This window comes from Bos javanicus, chromosome 11 (assembly GCF_032452875.1).
Source record: "Bos javanicus breed banteng chromosome 11, ARS-OSU_banteng_1.0, whole genome shotgun sequence".
NCBI lineage: Eukaryota > Metazoa > Chordata > Mammalia > Artiodactyla > Bovidae > Bos > Bos javanicus.
Window position 1 is genome coordinate 21,726,474 of NC_083878.1, and position 13,814 is coordinate 21,740,287.

The window sequence follows — 13,814 nt, forward strand, 5'->3', positions numbered from 1 at the left end:
CTTGATCACTCTCCTCTTTCACTTTCATCAAGAGGCTTTTGAGTTCCTCTTCACTTTCTGCCATAAGGGTGGTGTCATCTGCATATCGGAGGTTATTGATATTTCTCCCGGCAATCTTGATTCCAGATTGTGCTTCATCCAGCCCAGTGTTTCTCATGATGTACTCTGCATATAAGTTAAATAAGCAGGGTGACAATATACAGCCTTGACGTACTCCTTTCCCTATTTGGAACAGTTTGTTTTTCCACATCCAGTTCTAACTGTTGCTTCCTGACCTGCATACAGATTTCTCAAGAAGGAGGTCAGGTGGTCTGGTATTCCCGTCTCTTTCAGAATTTTCCACAGTTCATTGTGATCCACACAGTCAAAACTTTTGGCATAGTCAATAAAGCAGAAACAGATGTTTTTCTGGATCTCTCACGCCTTTTCAATGATCCAGCGGATGTTGGTAATTTGATCTCTGGTTCCTCTGCCTTTTCTAAAACCAGCTTGAACATCTGGAAGTTCACGGTTATGTACTGTTGAAGCCTGGCTTGGAGAATTTTGAGCATTACTTTGGTAGCATGTGAGATGAGTGCGATTGTGTGGTAGTTTGAGCATTCTTTGGCACTGCCTTTCTTTGGGATTGGAATGCAATCCTTTTCCAGTCCTTTGCCACTGCTGAGTTTTCCAAATTTGCTGGTATAGTGAGTGCAGCACTTTCACAGCATCATCTTTTAGGATTTGAAATAGCTCAACTGGAATTCCATCACCTCCACTAGCTTTGCATTCCAGGATGTCTGGCTCTAGGTGAGTGATCACACCATCGTGATTACCTGGGTCGTGAAGATCTTTTTTGTACAGTTCTTCTGTGTATTCTTGCCACCTCTCTTAATATCTTCTGCTTCTGTTAGATCCCTACCATTTATGTCCTTTATCGAGCCCATCTTTGCATGAAACGTTCCCTTGGTATCTCTAATTTTCTTGAAGACATCTCTAGTCTTTCCTATTTTATTGTTTTCCTCTATTTCTTTGCACTGATCATTAAGGAAGGCTTTCTTATCTCTCCTTGCTATTCTTTGGCATTCTGCATTCAAATGGGTGTATCTTTCCTTTTCTCCTTTGCTTTTTGCTTCTCTTCTTTTCACGGCTATTTGTAAGGCCTCCTCAGACAGCCATTTTGGTTTTTGCATTTCTTCTTCTTGGGGATGGTCTTGATCCCTGTCTCCTGTACAATGTCACGAACCTCCGTCCATAGTTCATCAGGCACTCTGTCTATCAGATCTAGTCTCTTACATCTCCTGCACTGGCAGGCAGGTTCTTTGCCACTAGCGCCACCTGGATGCATCCACTTAATATGTTGGCTTTTCTTCAGTAAGTACATACTACACTACCACATGATATACTGTTGGCTGAACCTGAAAACACAGATGCACAGGATGCCCAACTTTACAGTTATACTCAGACTTTTGACTGCTGGTGTCCCCAGTCCCTTTGTTGTTCAAGAGTCAACTGTAATTACCTTTCAATATATTTTTCACTGGTACATGGGCTAAAATGCCTAGTACAACTAGGAAAATCAGCAGTAGCTGAACAGATGTGTAATATATTCTTTTAACATAAAGACAGCATCTTGTAGATGGGATATATTCATTTATATGGTTATAGGCAAAACTCTTACTATTATCGAATTTTGCTGAGTTTTTTACTTTGCTTTTTTAACTCAGAAATCTTTCAAAATTGAAAGACCTTTTTTTTTTTTTCTAACAATGCTAAAATCAAGCTTTCTTCTTTTTGTTTCATATGTTTCATATATATTTCACATATTAAGATTGCCTGATTAAAAAAACCTTTATTATAGTACTGAAAATTGAGGTATAGTAATATTCTGAATTCATTTACAAAAACCATAAGATGAAAATACTTGCAACCAGAAATCACTGATGACAAGTAAGATGGTGAGGTCTTTAAGAGGATAAATACTTCTTTTCAGTCGCAAAAGATTTAGGGCCATCATCTTGGTGCCAACACTCTACTAAGATAACAGCCAGACATGTTGGGTCCATCAGGTTTTTAGTGGCCAGCAACAGGTATTTGTTATGAGTTGAAATCCTGTTCACAGTGCTAAGAACTATGAAAGCAGGAGACTGGAATAATTATGGATACTTCACACCAAAAAACAGAAACACTGATGTGAAAAGACACATGCACCTCAAAGTTCTCAGCCGCACTATTTACAACATCAAGACGTGGAAGCAACCCAAGTGCCCGTCAACAAAAGATGTGGTACATACACATGATGAAATAATGCTCAGTGATAAAAAATGAAATACTGCCATTTGCATCAATGTGGACTGGCCTATAGAATATGATGCCTAGTCTAAGCAGAATCTAAAAAACAATACAAATTAATCTACTTACAAAACAAAAACAGACCCACAGACACAGAAAATAAACTTATAGTTACCAAAAGGGAGAGAGAAGGAGGAGAGAAAAATAGAAGTACGGGATTAACTGATACAAACTACTAAATATAAAATAGATAAGCAAAAAGGATTTGCTGTATAACACAGGGAATTATACCTGATATCTTATAACAACCTATAATGGAATATAATCTTTACAAAAAACCTGAATCACTATGCGACACACCAGAAACTAATGAAATACTATAAATCAACTATACTTCAATAAAACAAACATACACTCAGAAAATAACAAGCATGGAGGATGTGGAGAAAATTGGAACCCTTGTGCAATGCTGGTGGGACTGTAAAATGATGCAGCTGCTATAGAAAACAGTATGGTAATCCCCCCCAAAATCAAGCACAGAATTAACACATGATCCAGCAATCACCCTTCCAGTTATATGCCCAAAAGAACTAGAAGCAGAAACTTGACACATTTTTGTATACCCAGGTTCACAGCAGCATTATTCACAAGAGTCCACTGATGGATTAATGGATAAACAACATGCAGCTATACATACAATGAAATATTATTCAGACTTCAGACACATGCTACAACAGAGATACATCTTGAAGATGTTATGACATTATGCCAAGTGAAGTGAGCCAGTCACTTCACTTATATTATTTGTAACAAAAGGACAAATAATGCATGATTCCACTTACATGGAATACAGAATACCCTTACATAGAGTACAGAAAAACTCAAAGACATAGAAAATAGAATGGCAACTGCCAGGGGCTAGGGATGGGGGAATGGGAGTGTTATCAATATAAGTGGATTTTTAAAGGTTGATTTTATAAATGGTAGGATCTGACAAATACTTCATTCATTCCTCTTCTTCCAGAACTACCCACAAGTTGAATGGCTCTAAAACTCTTCTCTGTTACAAGACCCCTTGTCAACTGCCCCACTATCATAACATAAGGGGTGTGGGAGGAAGTTCGAGGGAACAGAGCCAGGATAACTCACCCAAGTTACTAGGTGAGTTACACACAGGGCAGAGAAAAAGACTGCAGCTCTAAAATGGTTTCTCGTTTTGCTGTTTTTTTTTCCTGGAGAATATAAATACATAAAATAGTCATTTTAAGCTTTTGAGTCTATGGTTTTTTATTTCCACAACAAATTTCACTAACTATCATTCTAGCCTACATATGCCTAATTTTGAAAACATTTTCTATCCACAAATCACTGGCAGTGTTGTCTTCAGACATTCCATCTCACCTGTCTCCTCAGATGATTAATTCTGGCCTCATGTCTTCTGGCCTCTCTGGGCCATTTACTGACTCTTCCAGGTGGAAAGATCCCCTGGAGAAGGCAATGGCAGCCCACTCCAGTACTCTTGCCTGGAAAATCCCATGGACTGAGGAGCCCGATAGGCTGCAGTCCATGGGGTCGCAGAGTCAGACACGACTGAGCGACGTCAGTTTCAAGTCTCCAGCGTTTCAGCTGCTGCTTCCCTGCCTCCAGTGCTGGTTCTACCTCTTACCGCAGAAGAGGCAGCACCGATGTGGTAACTAGTCTTCTGCACTTTCTTTCTTCAGACCTAACTGGGGAACACATGCAATCCCATGGGTTCATCTATCATTTCCTCTTTGATGACATGAACCATTCTTTTCTGAGCTAATCTCATAATTAGTAGTAGTATAACCACTCCATAATTTCAGCTCTTTATCTGCCATCTCTCAAAACTGTGTCAATGACTGTTCCCACATTAATTCCCACGAAACATAGGAGTCATTTGTTCATTTTCTTCCTGAAAAACATAGAATGATTCCTACACAATACTGAAATCAGACTTTTAGTTCCTCCCACAAACCAGATCAATCACATTAACCCCAAAGCTTTTCTCCTTCTTTGATTTCCATAGTATCTATTATATGTTAGACTCTCCTCAACAGTCACCACCAGAAGAAACTCTGGCAGGGCACTGTACATTCTGTTGCAAGGCTAAGAGTTTACATATACAAGTATTTTCTGCCTATCAAGATAGCAACTTTCCTAAAAGGGAAACTGTATCTTAAGTCTCTTTTATGTTCTACAAATGTTATTTGGCATAGATTTAGAAATTTTTATAAAGAATCATTTAAACTAACCAGAACTAAAACAGGTATGAAAGGAAGGAAAGAGAAGGAAAATTCAATTGAAAAGGCAGAAAAGTAGATCAAGAAGTAAATGCTGAGGCAACTTGGGGCCCTGGCCAGCTACAAAAATTGAAAAAGCTACTTAATAACAACTGTTAAAAGTACTATTTATTTAATATTTGCTAGGCTTAATTTCTCATCTTTTCTTACCTAATGGTAAGATAGTATTTAAAACACATGTATACCTGTGGCGGATTCATTTTGATATTTGGCAAAACTAATACAGTTATGTAAAGTTTAAAAATAAAATAAAATTAAAAAAAAAAAAAAAACTTCAGGGAGTCCTTATAACCCAAATTCTTGCCTGAGAAAACTGGATATTACATAATATTACAAAGTTAAAATTTCATCTGAGATGGATTTCATTGTTAATTAGGGGTAATTTATTTTTTAAAATTATATATATTTTATTTTTGTAATATATGGATATGTATATACATGGATGGTTTATAGTTCACTAAAACAAGTCACATTATTCACACTGGGCATGTTTATAGGGAAATGCAATATTTAAAGAAAAAATTTATATCTGAGTGAGAACAAAAATGTTTTTATAACAAATTAAAAAATTAATTTTTACTGTAACATTATAGTATCTTTGAGTAAATATGTTTACCTTATAGAAAAAATTGCTATAATCCTTAATATATGGTAGGTTGCTTACTGGCAGGAATTTATAAAACAATGCTTAAACTGATTCATTAAAACTGAACAAAATGGTTGATTTAAAAAAACCTAAAAACAGTTAAGACTAAAACAATGCTGACAAAGAAAATCAGAAGATGGGAAATACCAGGTTAGATCTTGCAGTGTAGTATACTTCTTCTGAACTGTCCAAAAAACCATCATTGTCGGGCTGTTCAGCAGAGACCAAAAAACCCAAGTTATTTACACTCAGACTAAAAGCCACAAATTCACAAAGGGAGACTTTCACAAGGGAAGTCAGTCAGTCCTGCTAACATCATTTTATTAAGGTAAATGCAAAGTCAAATCCAATTAAGCAGCTTCTAAAAAAGCAGCGGTGCAACAACTTTGCTATATAATACAGTTACTAAATTAGTACAGAACTTAAATGCATGCAATGCTAACTTAAAAAGAGAAGCAGAAAATAACAACTGGCATTTATAAACATCAAGATTTACCTTCTCCATCCTCTCCATAAAGGTCAGGCTGAAGTACTGTAACATGACCATGTTAAGAATTTTTCTTTTAACATTCTTAACATGTTAAGAATTTTTCTTCCATGCTGGTATACTGAGAGCAACTCTTTAGATTAAAAGCTAAAGACTCTCTTTGTATGCCATTAGTCAGGTGGATTAAAATAAGCATTAAATTTAAGAAGAAAGTTCCCACTTCAGTTCTGAGTGTTCATTAAGTTACTTTCTTCTCATTATTAAGCAAGAAAGGGAAAAAAAAAATGAAACATACAATCTGGAACTTTGGTTAAGTAATTTCATTAAGATTGATTTTGTTTTTTAAGTCTCATTTTTTATTCCTCTGTAGACTATTAACATCTCAAATGTTTGCACAGCATTTTGCTTCCGAGATTGCACTTAATATTTTATCATATATTTGGAAAGCAGTATATAAAAAATTAACAAAAAAGAATCATGAAAAGAACATTTTAGCAATCTTTAAATAAATGATAAACTTAATCTGCTATGTACACCTAGTCTCTCCTGAATTTCAGTTACTCCAAGGAGACTGGATTCTGCCTTGATGTTTAGAAAAGTGGCTGACACTCTTAAAAAGTTGCCCATAAACTTAATGAGAAGACGTATTAATACTATCACTGGTCCAAAATTCTAGTTTAAGACTGTGGCATTTATCCTAATAAATATATCTACAAAAAGCCCCTCAAAAATTGCAAAGCAAAAATGAAAAAAGAAAAAAAAAATCATTAAAGACATTTAAACAGAGAATGGTACAAACTAAGTTTCTCCTAAAGTAATTTTGAAAATATTTAATCTCAGCAACACAGATTTATTTATTTTGAATTTTAGAATTACTTACCTTTTTATTTCCCCAAAGGCTTAGAAAATTTTACTAACTAGCTTTTGTAGTCAGTGCCAACAAATCAGAAAGACTAATTAAAACATTTATTTTCAGTGTTAAGATTCCAAGATTACACTACTTACAAGTTCATGATGTGGTTCTGTCTCCTTCCTTAAGGGTGGATCAAATTTTACTTGGCCAACTAAAAAAGATAAAAAGTAAAGCTGTGATCTGTTTCAACATTCTTAACAATAATTTAAAAAGTTACTCCATAGCAAAACACATTTAATCCCATCATCTCTTATAGACTGATTAACACCCAAAGATTTAAATAAACAATCTGTTAGCTAGAAGAAACCTAAGAAAGTCTAAGCTGTTAAAGCTTAATCTAATAACCCAAAGATGATTAGCAAAATTATGTCAGGATCTAACTTGCTACTTCATTGTGACCCAGCATTAAATACAGACAATCTTAACTTAGGACTTTATAGACAGACAGCAATTCAGGCAGAGTATTTCTGAAAGCCAGCCTGCAAGGTGGTCTCTGATAAGTCCTGCCTCCTGACCTTCATAAACTTATGTAGTCCCTTCCTACATCCTGGGGTGGCCTATGTGATAAGAAGATGGCACAGTGGTAGCATACAGCTTCTGAGATAAGGCTTCTGTCCTGGGTGCTCTCTCTACTGGATCACTTGGCTCTGGAGGAAGTCATGTTGAGCAGCACTATGGAGAGGCTACACTGCAAGGAACTGAAGTCCTGGGCTAACAATATGTGAGTAACCCTGGAAGCAAATGTTCCACCCTGGTCAAGCCTTTGGGAAACTGCAGCCCCTGATGACACTCTGATTGTAGCTTCAAGACAGACCCTGAGCAAGAACCACCCAGCCAAGCTGTCCTGGATCCCTGAATACGTATGAGATAATAAATGTTTATTGCTTTAAGTTGCTACATTTTAGGGGTAATTTGTTAAACAACGATAAATAACTAGCACACCTCTACAGCGAAAGTACAACCGAAATATTAGAGCCAACATGAACTGACTATACTACATTCACCTTTCCCCCTGCTCTTCTAATTTAATGAATGACTGACTACCTTTATCTTTAATTTCTGTATCTCATTGTCATTATCTGCTTTTATAACCTGGTACAGCATTCAAGACCACCGAGATAAAAGCAGGGGCACAAATATAAAACATGAAAAAGAAGCAAAACAGAGAGTCACAGATATTACAGCTCAACTAGTAAGAGCCTGAGTTTCAGCCAAAACAACAATTCTCAATCAAGGCAGGGGAACGAGTAAGATTTCAAAGCACACTTATTTTGTAACTGTTTTGATTTTAGCTTAGTATGTATGATTACTGTGAATGTTAACAACAATGAAAGGAGATCATGAGATTTGAATATTTAGCAATAGGAAGCACAAATAAAGAAAGTTGAGAAACAGCCCTACAAAATACACAGTTGTAATGTGAAGTATGTATATGCTTTATAGCTGTTATGAACTAGATATCTAATTCTGGCTCTTGGAGATAAGCAGGCTCTTCAATAATGGGTTCCTCATGCCTGTTCACATATGATCACAAATCAAAGATTACAAAATAGTTTTTAGTAAGATATTAAAACATGTATATACATACATACACATATATATACACATACATATATATATATATGTATCTCACCTTGATAGAGGCCTACTGAACAACTCTCACCTACACCTGTCACCAAATAGCATAATAAAGTTACACGAGGACAGTTCCATGCATTATCTGCCTTGTTATTGTCACATATGAAATGCCTGCTTTCATTGGACCACATAATTACTGAGCACAGGGGCACAGTGATGCTTTCTTTTTTTTAAATTAATTAATTAATTTTAATTGGAAGCTATTTATAATATTGTGGTGGTTTTTGCCAAACATTGACATGAATCAGCCATGGGTGCACATGTGTTCCCCATCCTGAACCCCTCTCCCACCTCCCTCCCCATCCCATCCCTCAGGGTCATCCCAGTGCACCAGCCCTGAGCCTGTCTCATGTATCGAACCTGGACTGGTGATCTATTTCACATATGATAACACACTTTTCAATGCTATTCTCTCAAATCATCCCACCCTCACCTTCTCTCAGAGGGGCCAAATGTCTGTCTTTACATCTGTGTCTCTTTTGCTGTCTCGCATATAGGGTCATCGTTACCATCTTTCTAAGTTCCATATGTATGTGTTAACATACTGTATTGGTGTTTTCTTTCTGACTTACTTCACTCTGTATAATAGGCTCCAGTTTCATCCACCTCATTAGAACTGATTCAAATGCATTCTTTTTAATAGCTGAGTAATATTCCATTGTGTATATGTACCACAGCTTTCTTATCCATTCATCTGCTGATGGACATCTAGGTTGCTTCCATGTCTTGGCTATTATAAACAGTGTTGTGATGAACACTGGGGTACATGTGTCTCTTTCAATTCTGGGTTCCTCGGTGTGTATGCCCAGCAGTGGGATTGCTGGGTCATATGGCAGTTCTATTTCCAGTTTTTTAAGGAATCTCTACACTGTTCTCCAAAGTAGCTGTACTAGTTTGCATTCCCACCAACAGTGTAAGAGGGTTCCCTTTTCTCCACACCCTCTCCAGCATTTATTGCTTGTAGACCTTTGGATCGCAGCCATTCTGACTGGTGTGAAATGGTACCTCATAGTGGTTTTGATTTGCTTTTCTCTGATAATGAGTGATGTTGAGCATCTTTTCATGTGTTTGTTAGCCATCTGTATGTCTTCTTTGGAGAAATTTCTGTTCAGTTCTTTGGTCCATTTTTTGATTGGGTCGTTTTTTTTCTGGAATTGAGGTGCAGGAGCTGCTTGTATATTTTTGAGATTAATTCTTTGTCAGTTGCTTAGTTTGCTATTATTTTTTCCCATTCTGAAGGCTGTCTTTTCACCTTGCTTATAGTCTCCTTTGTTGTGCAAAAACTTTTAAGTTTAATTAGGTCCCATTTGTTTATTTTTTCTTTTATTTCCAATATTCTGGGAAGTGGGTCATAGAGGATCCTGCTGTGATTTATGTCAGAGAGTGTTTTGCCTATATTTTCCTCTAGGAGTTTTATAGTTTCTGGTCTTACATTTATGTCTTTAATCCATTTTGAGTTTATTTTTGTGTATGGTGTTAGAAAGTGATCTAGTTTCAGTCTTTTACAAGTAGTTGACCAGTTTTCCCAGCACCACTTGTTAAAGAGATTGTCTTTTTTCCATTGCATATTCTTACCTCCTTTGTCAAAGATAAGGTGCATGGATTTAAGTGATGCTGTCTTAAGACTAACTTTCATAACAAGGACAGAACCCCAACTGTCACAGGTATTCACCACCCTTATACTCTGTGGGAATGCATTCCCAGAAAGAGTCACAAAGTCCCTCTGGAGATTCACTCTTCACGCCTTACATTGGTGTCGCTCTTCTGTTCTCTGCAACTTCCCTAAAGTTATGACAGTTTCTGCCACAGGACCTTCCAGCTTCTGTTCAAATAACTGCTGGACAATCACCCTGGGCTGCAGTGCTATTTATGATGTTCTTAATAATGTTGAAGATTCCTACTTATCTGTAACCGTCTATTGGTCTTGATCTCTGTTTCTGCTACTATCTCCTTGAACATATGTCAAGTTACAAACCATAAATTTATGTTTTACTATCCAGATGAAAGGGCTTCCCTGGTGGCTCAGTGGTAAAGAATCTGCGTGCAACACAGGGGATCCGGGTTCAATCCCTGCATTGGGAAGGTCCCCTGGAAGAGAGCATGGCAATCCACTCTAGTACTCTTGCTTAGAGAATTCCATGGACAGAGGAGCCTGGTGGACTGCAATCCATAGGGTCATACAGAATTGGACACAACTGAACTGACTAAGCAGCAGCATCCAGATGAAAACTCCCTCTTAGTTCTCTGAAACAGCTCTGACATGATCACTTGCTGACCCATCACTACTATTAGGGTCAAAACTGATCCTACTCTGGCAGACAAGAAGAGCCCCAGAATTACTTCCTCTCAAAACAAGTCTTTGCTTACCATATTCAACTGAAGGCAAAAAGGTCTTTCTAAAAGGGAAAGAGTAATAACTTTTCTGCAAGTGAGTCAGTTTTTACATATATTGCCTTAACATCATTTAGCTTAATAAACAGAAAACCTCAGTTACATGAAGAGACATCATGTAATTGTAAACAGAAAACATTATTAAAGGAACAAAGATATACGACTACTAAAATGTTATTTTTCAAAGCCTGTCTTTATCGTCAATAGCACGACTGCCTATACTTTATAACATCTCATATAAAATCATAAAACATCCTAAGAAAGCATATACTAGAACATTGTACAAGATTTTAAAGGCTCAAATATCAAACCCACAAGTTGTAAGAAGTGGTGATTTTAATCCCATTGCTACCTCAACATACTAGAGGGACATGACACTTTTCTTACTGGTAAATGGTGAGAAAATGTCCATCACGTATCACCTGCTCCCACCAAAAATGGGGCATATCAGTATCTCAGAAAAACTAGGGTAACAGTATTTAGCTAAATAGAATATATGTGCATATGTAGTTAGGAGCTGATAATCACTGATACAAACTACTAAAGAAGGACCCAGAGGTAACTGCACTTTGCAATAAAGGGCCTGACAATACAACTTAAAAATATAACTGGATAACATAATAGAAAGTACTTCAGATTTTCAATACTACTGAACACATAAGGTTTTCTGAATCAACTACAAAGGCATCTCGTATTATTAAAGAAATGACAAAGACATATTGTAACTACTTTCACATATTAAAAATAATGGAGGACTTCTCTGGTGGTCCAATAGTTAAGAATCCACCTGTCATACAGAGGATATGGGTTCGGTCCCTGGCCTGGAAAGATTCCATATGCCACCAAGCAACTAAGTCCTTGCACCACAACTACTGAGCCGGCATGCTCTGGAACCCGTGCTCTGCAACAAGAGAAGTCACTGCAATGAGACGCCCACGTACTACAACTGGAGGAGCCCCCACTTGCCACCAACTAGAGAAACCCCACACGCAGCAACGAAGACCCAGCACAGTCAAAAATGAAATAAACGAATTTTTTAGAGTTTAAAAAATAATAGGGTACTTTCCTAGTGGTTCAGAATCCACTTTGCAATGAAGGGGACGTGGATTCCATCCCTGGTCCAGGAATATCCCACATGCCGCGGGTCAACTAAGCCCGTGTGACACAACAAAGACCCAGCAGAGCCAAAGTAAAATAGTAATAATAAATAAAATAAATAAAAATAACACGTTTTTTTTTTTTTTTTTAATGGGGAATGCTTGCATGCTAAGGTTGTCATTTTTAGAAAAACACTTTTGAGGAGAAATTAGCAAATTTAAACCACGTGGCTTCAGTGGGAGCTATAAAGGTAATTTAACATGGTCACAAAACTGACTATAGGCAAAGTATTAATCCCAGTCCTGGGCTTTTTGCCAAGTAGATTGTGCTTATCTTTCAAGAATTTCCATCTTATATGAGCATTTCTAGGTAGCACCAGCACCAAAATCTGCCAAGAACTTAATACACAGTGTAAGGTGCAGCCACCATTCCAAAGGAAGGTTCACAAAGGACTTCCAGGGTGAAGGTCACACACGTGTGCCGAGGTGTTTCTGTGGAGCCAAAGACCTCTGGCCTGGAGGCTGAGAGATCTCGGGCTTGTTATTAATCAGTTGTATGACTCCACCCGACAGGTAGATCTATTCATCTTTGCATTTCTTTTTTATTTTCTATTAAATGGTGATAGTGTCTGTCCCTACTTGCCTCACTTAGCTTTTAAGTTTGCAGCCCTCTCCTCTTCTGGACCATCAGCTTCTTTGTAACCTGGGAGCTTGTCAGAAGCAGAGAACCTCAGATTTCACCTCAGAACTACTGAATCAGAAAGGGCATTCTTGCAAGCTCTTTGGCAAGTGCTACCAACATGGAAGTTTAGGGAGCGCTGCCTTGATTCCTTCTATCCTGCCTACTCTAGGAATTTTATTCCTCTTCCCAAACAATAACACATAAATACACATCCCCAGCCACCACCAGAAAGCTCCCAGGAGCAAGAAAACAAAATTCTTACTGTCTTAATTAAATTCTACCTTTCAAAGCATCGAAAACATAAAATCTATTTGGAAGAAAATGGAGCAAAAATAATGGCAACTAAATTACAACTTGAAATCTTATTTTTCATTGTTAAATTACAAACTCTATACAATATATACTTACAGTTTATCTCTGAGCGTGTTTTTTCCTCTCTCACATTTCTACTTGTTGAGTGAATCCTATGTGGGACAGCAACAAGAGGCTAGGAAAGAACAAAGTCAAGGACAAGTGACTGTCTTGTCCACAGAATTACCTACATATGAAAGAAAGCTCTCACTTTACATAAAAATGGGAACAAAATACAACTTTATTATTAGTATTTTTAAATGGCAACCACAAACTGAAAACTCTTTTCTCTTCAAATTGGGAGCTAAAGATTAGGGATAAATATTATCCACAGCAGGTTCCCAGTGAGTTTTCTTATGAAAGTGTGAGTTGCTCAGTTGTGTGCAACTCTTTGAGGTCCCATGGACTGTAGCCTGCCAGGCTCCTCTGTCCATGGGATTCTACAGGCAAGAATACTGGAGTGGATAGCCGTCTCTTTCCCAGGTGATCTTCCCGACACAGGGATTGAACTCAGGTCTCAGGCATTGCAGGCATATTCTTGTAAGTGAATATAGGAGTGTTCTTATGAGTTGAACATAAATAAATATTCAAAAATGAATATTTTGACAATACAATAGGTGTTCAAAGGCTGCAGCAAGCTTTCCCTGCTTCAGAGGAGAAAACTGTAATTAAAAAAAAATCTGCCTCAACTTCTTATATCAAGGATAAAATAAATGAAATGAAATAATGCTAAAGGCATTAATGATTTATGGTCTTCTTACCTAGTAAACACAACATTTCCCCCACCTTAATGTTTTTTCTTATAGAAGCAGCACTTTATTTTCTTTCCTTTTACTTCATTAAAATCTCTCTATGTGTACTGCCACATTCAGAGAGCGGTATCCTGGCGGGAGGGGAAGTGGGGGTGAGTTCTTCTTACTGTTAATACTAACACATGGACATTCTCCAATCTTTATGGAGTAAAAATGGCTCTATCTGAAAAGCTTCTGCAACTTCATTCTATATACTCTATGCCAG

The 13,814-nt window shown here is 37.3% G+C and overlaps 1 protein-coding gene across 3 annotated transcripts in view; it reads right to left on the reverse strand.

Moving 5' to 3' along the window:
• The window catches only part of MAP4K3 (mitogen-activated protein kinase kinase kinase kinase 3), a 183,324-nt gene that overhangs the window by 46,363 nt on the left and 123,147 nt on the right, over positions 1-13,814 (reverse strand). For 2 of the 3 annotated variants that reach the window (XM_061432143.1, XM_061432145.1), the window contains 3 exons: positions 12,855-12,933; positions 6,731-6,789; positions 5,386-5,448 (listed from right to left, as the gene is read on the reverse strand). In XM_061432143.1, the coding sequence (XP_061288127.1) occupies positions 5,386-5,448; positions 6,731-6,789; positions 12,855-12,933 (201 nt within the window). The remainder of the gene's footprint in view (positions 1-5,385; positions 5,449-6,730; positions 6,790-12,854; positions 12,934-13,814) is intronic. The other variant, XM_061432144.1, reaches the window with a different exon arrangement.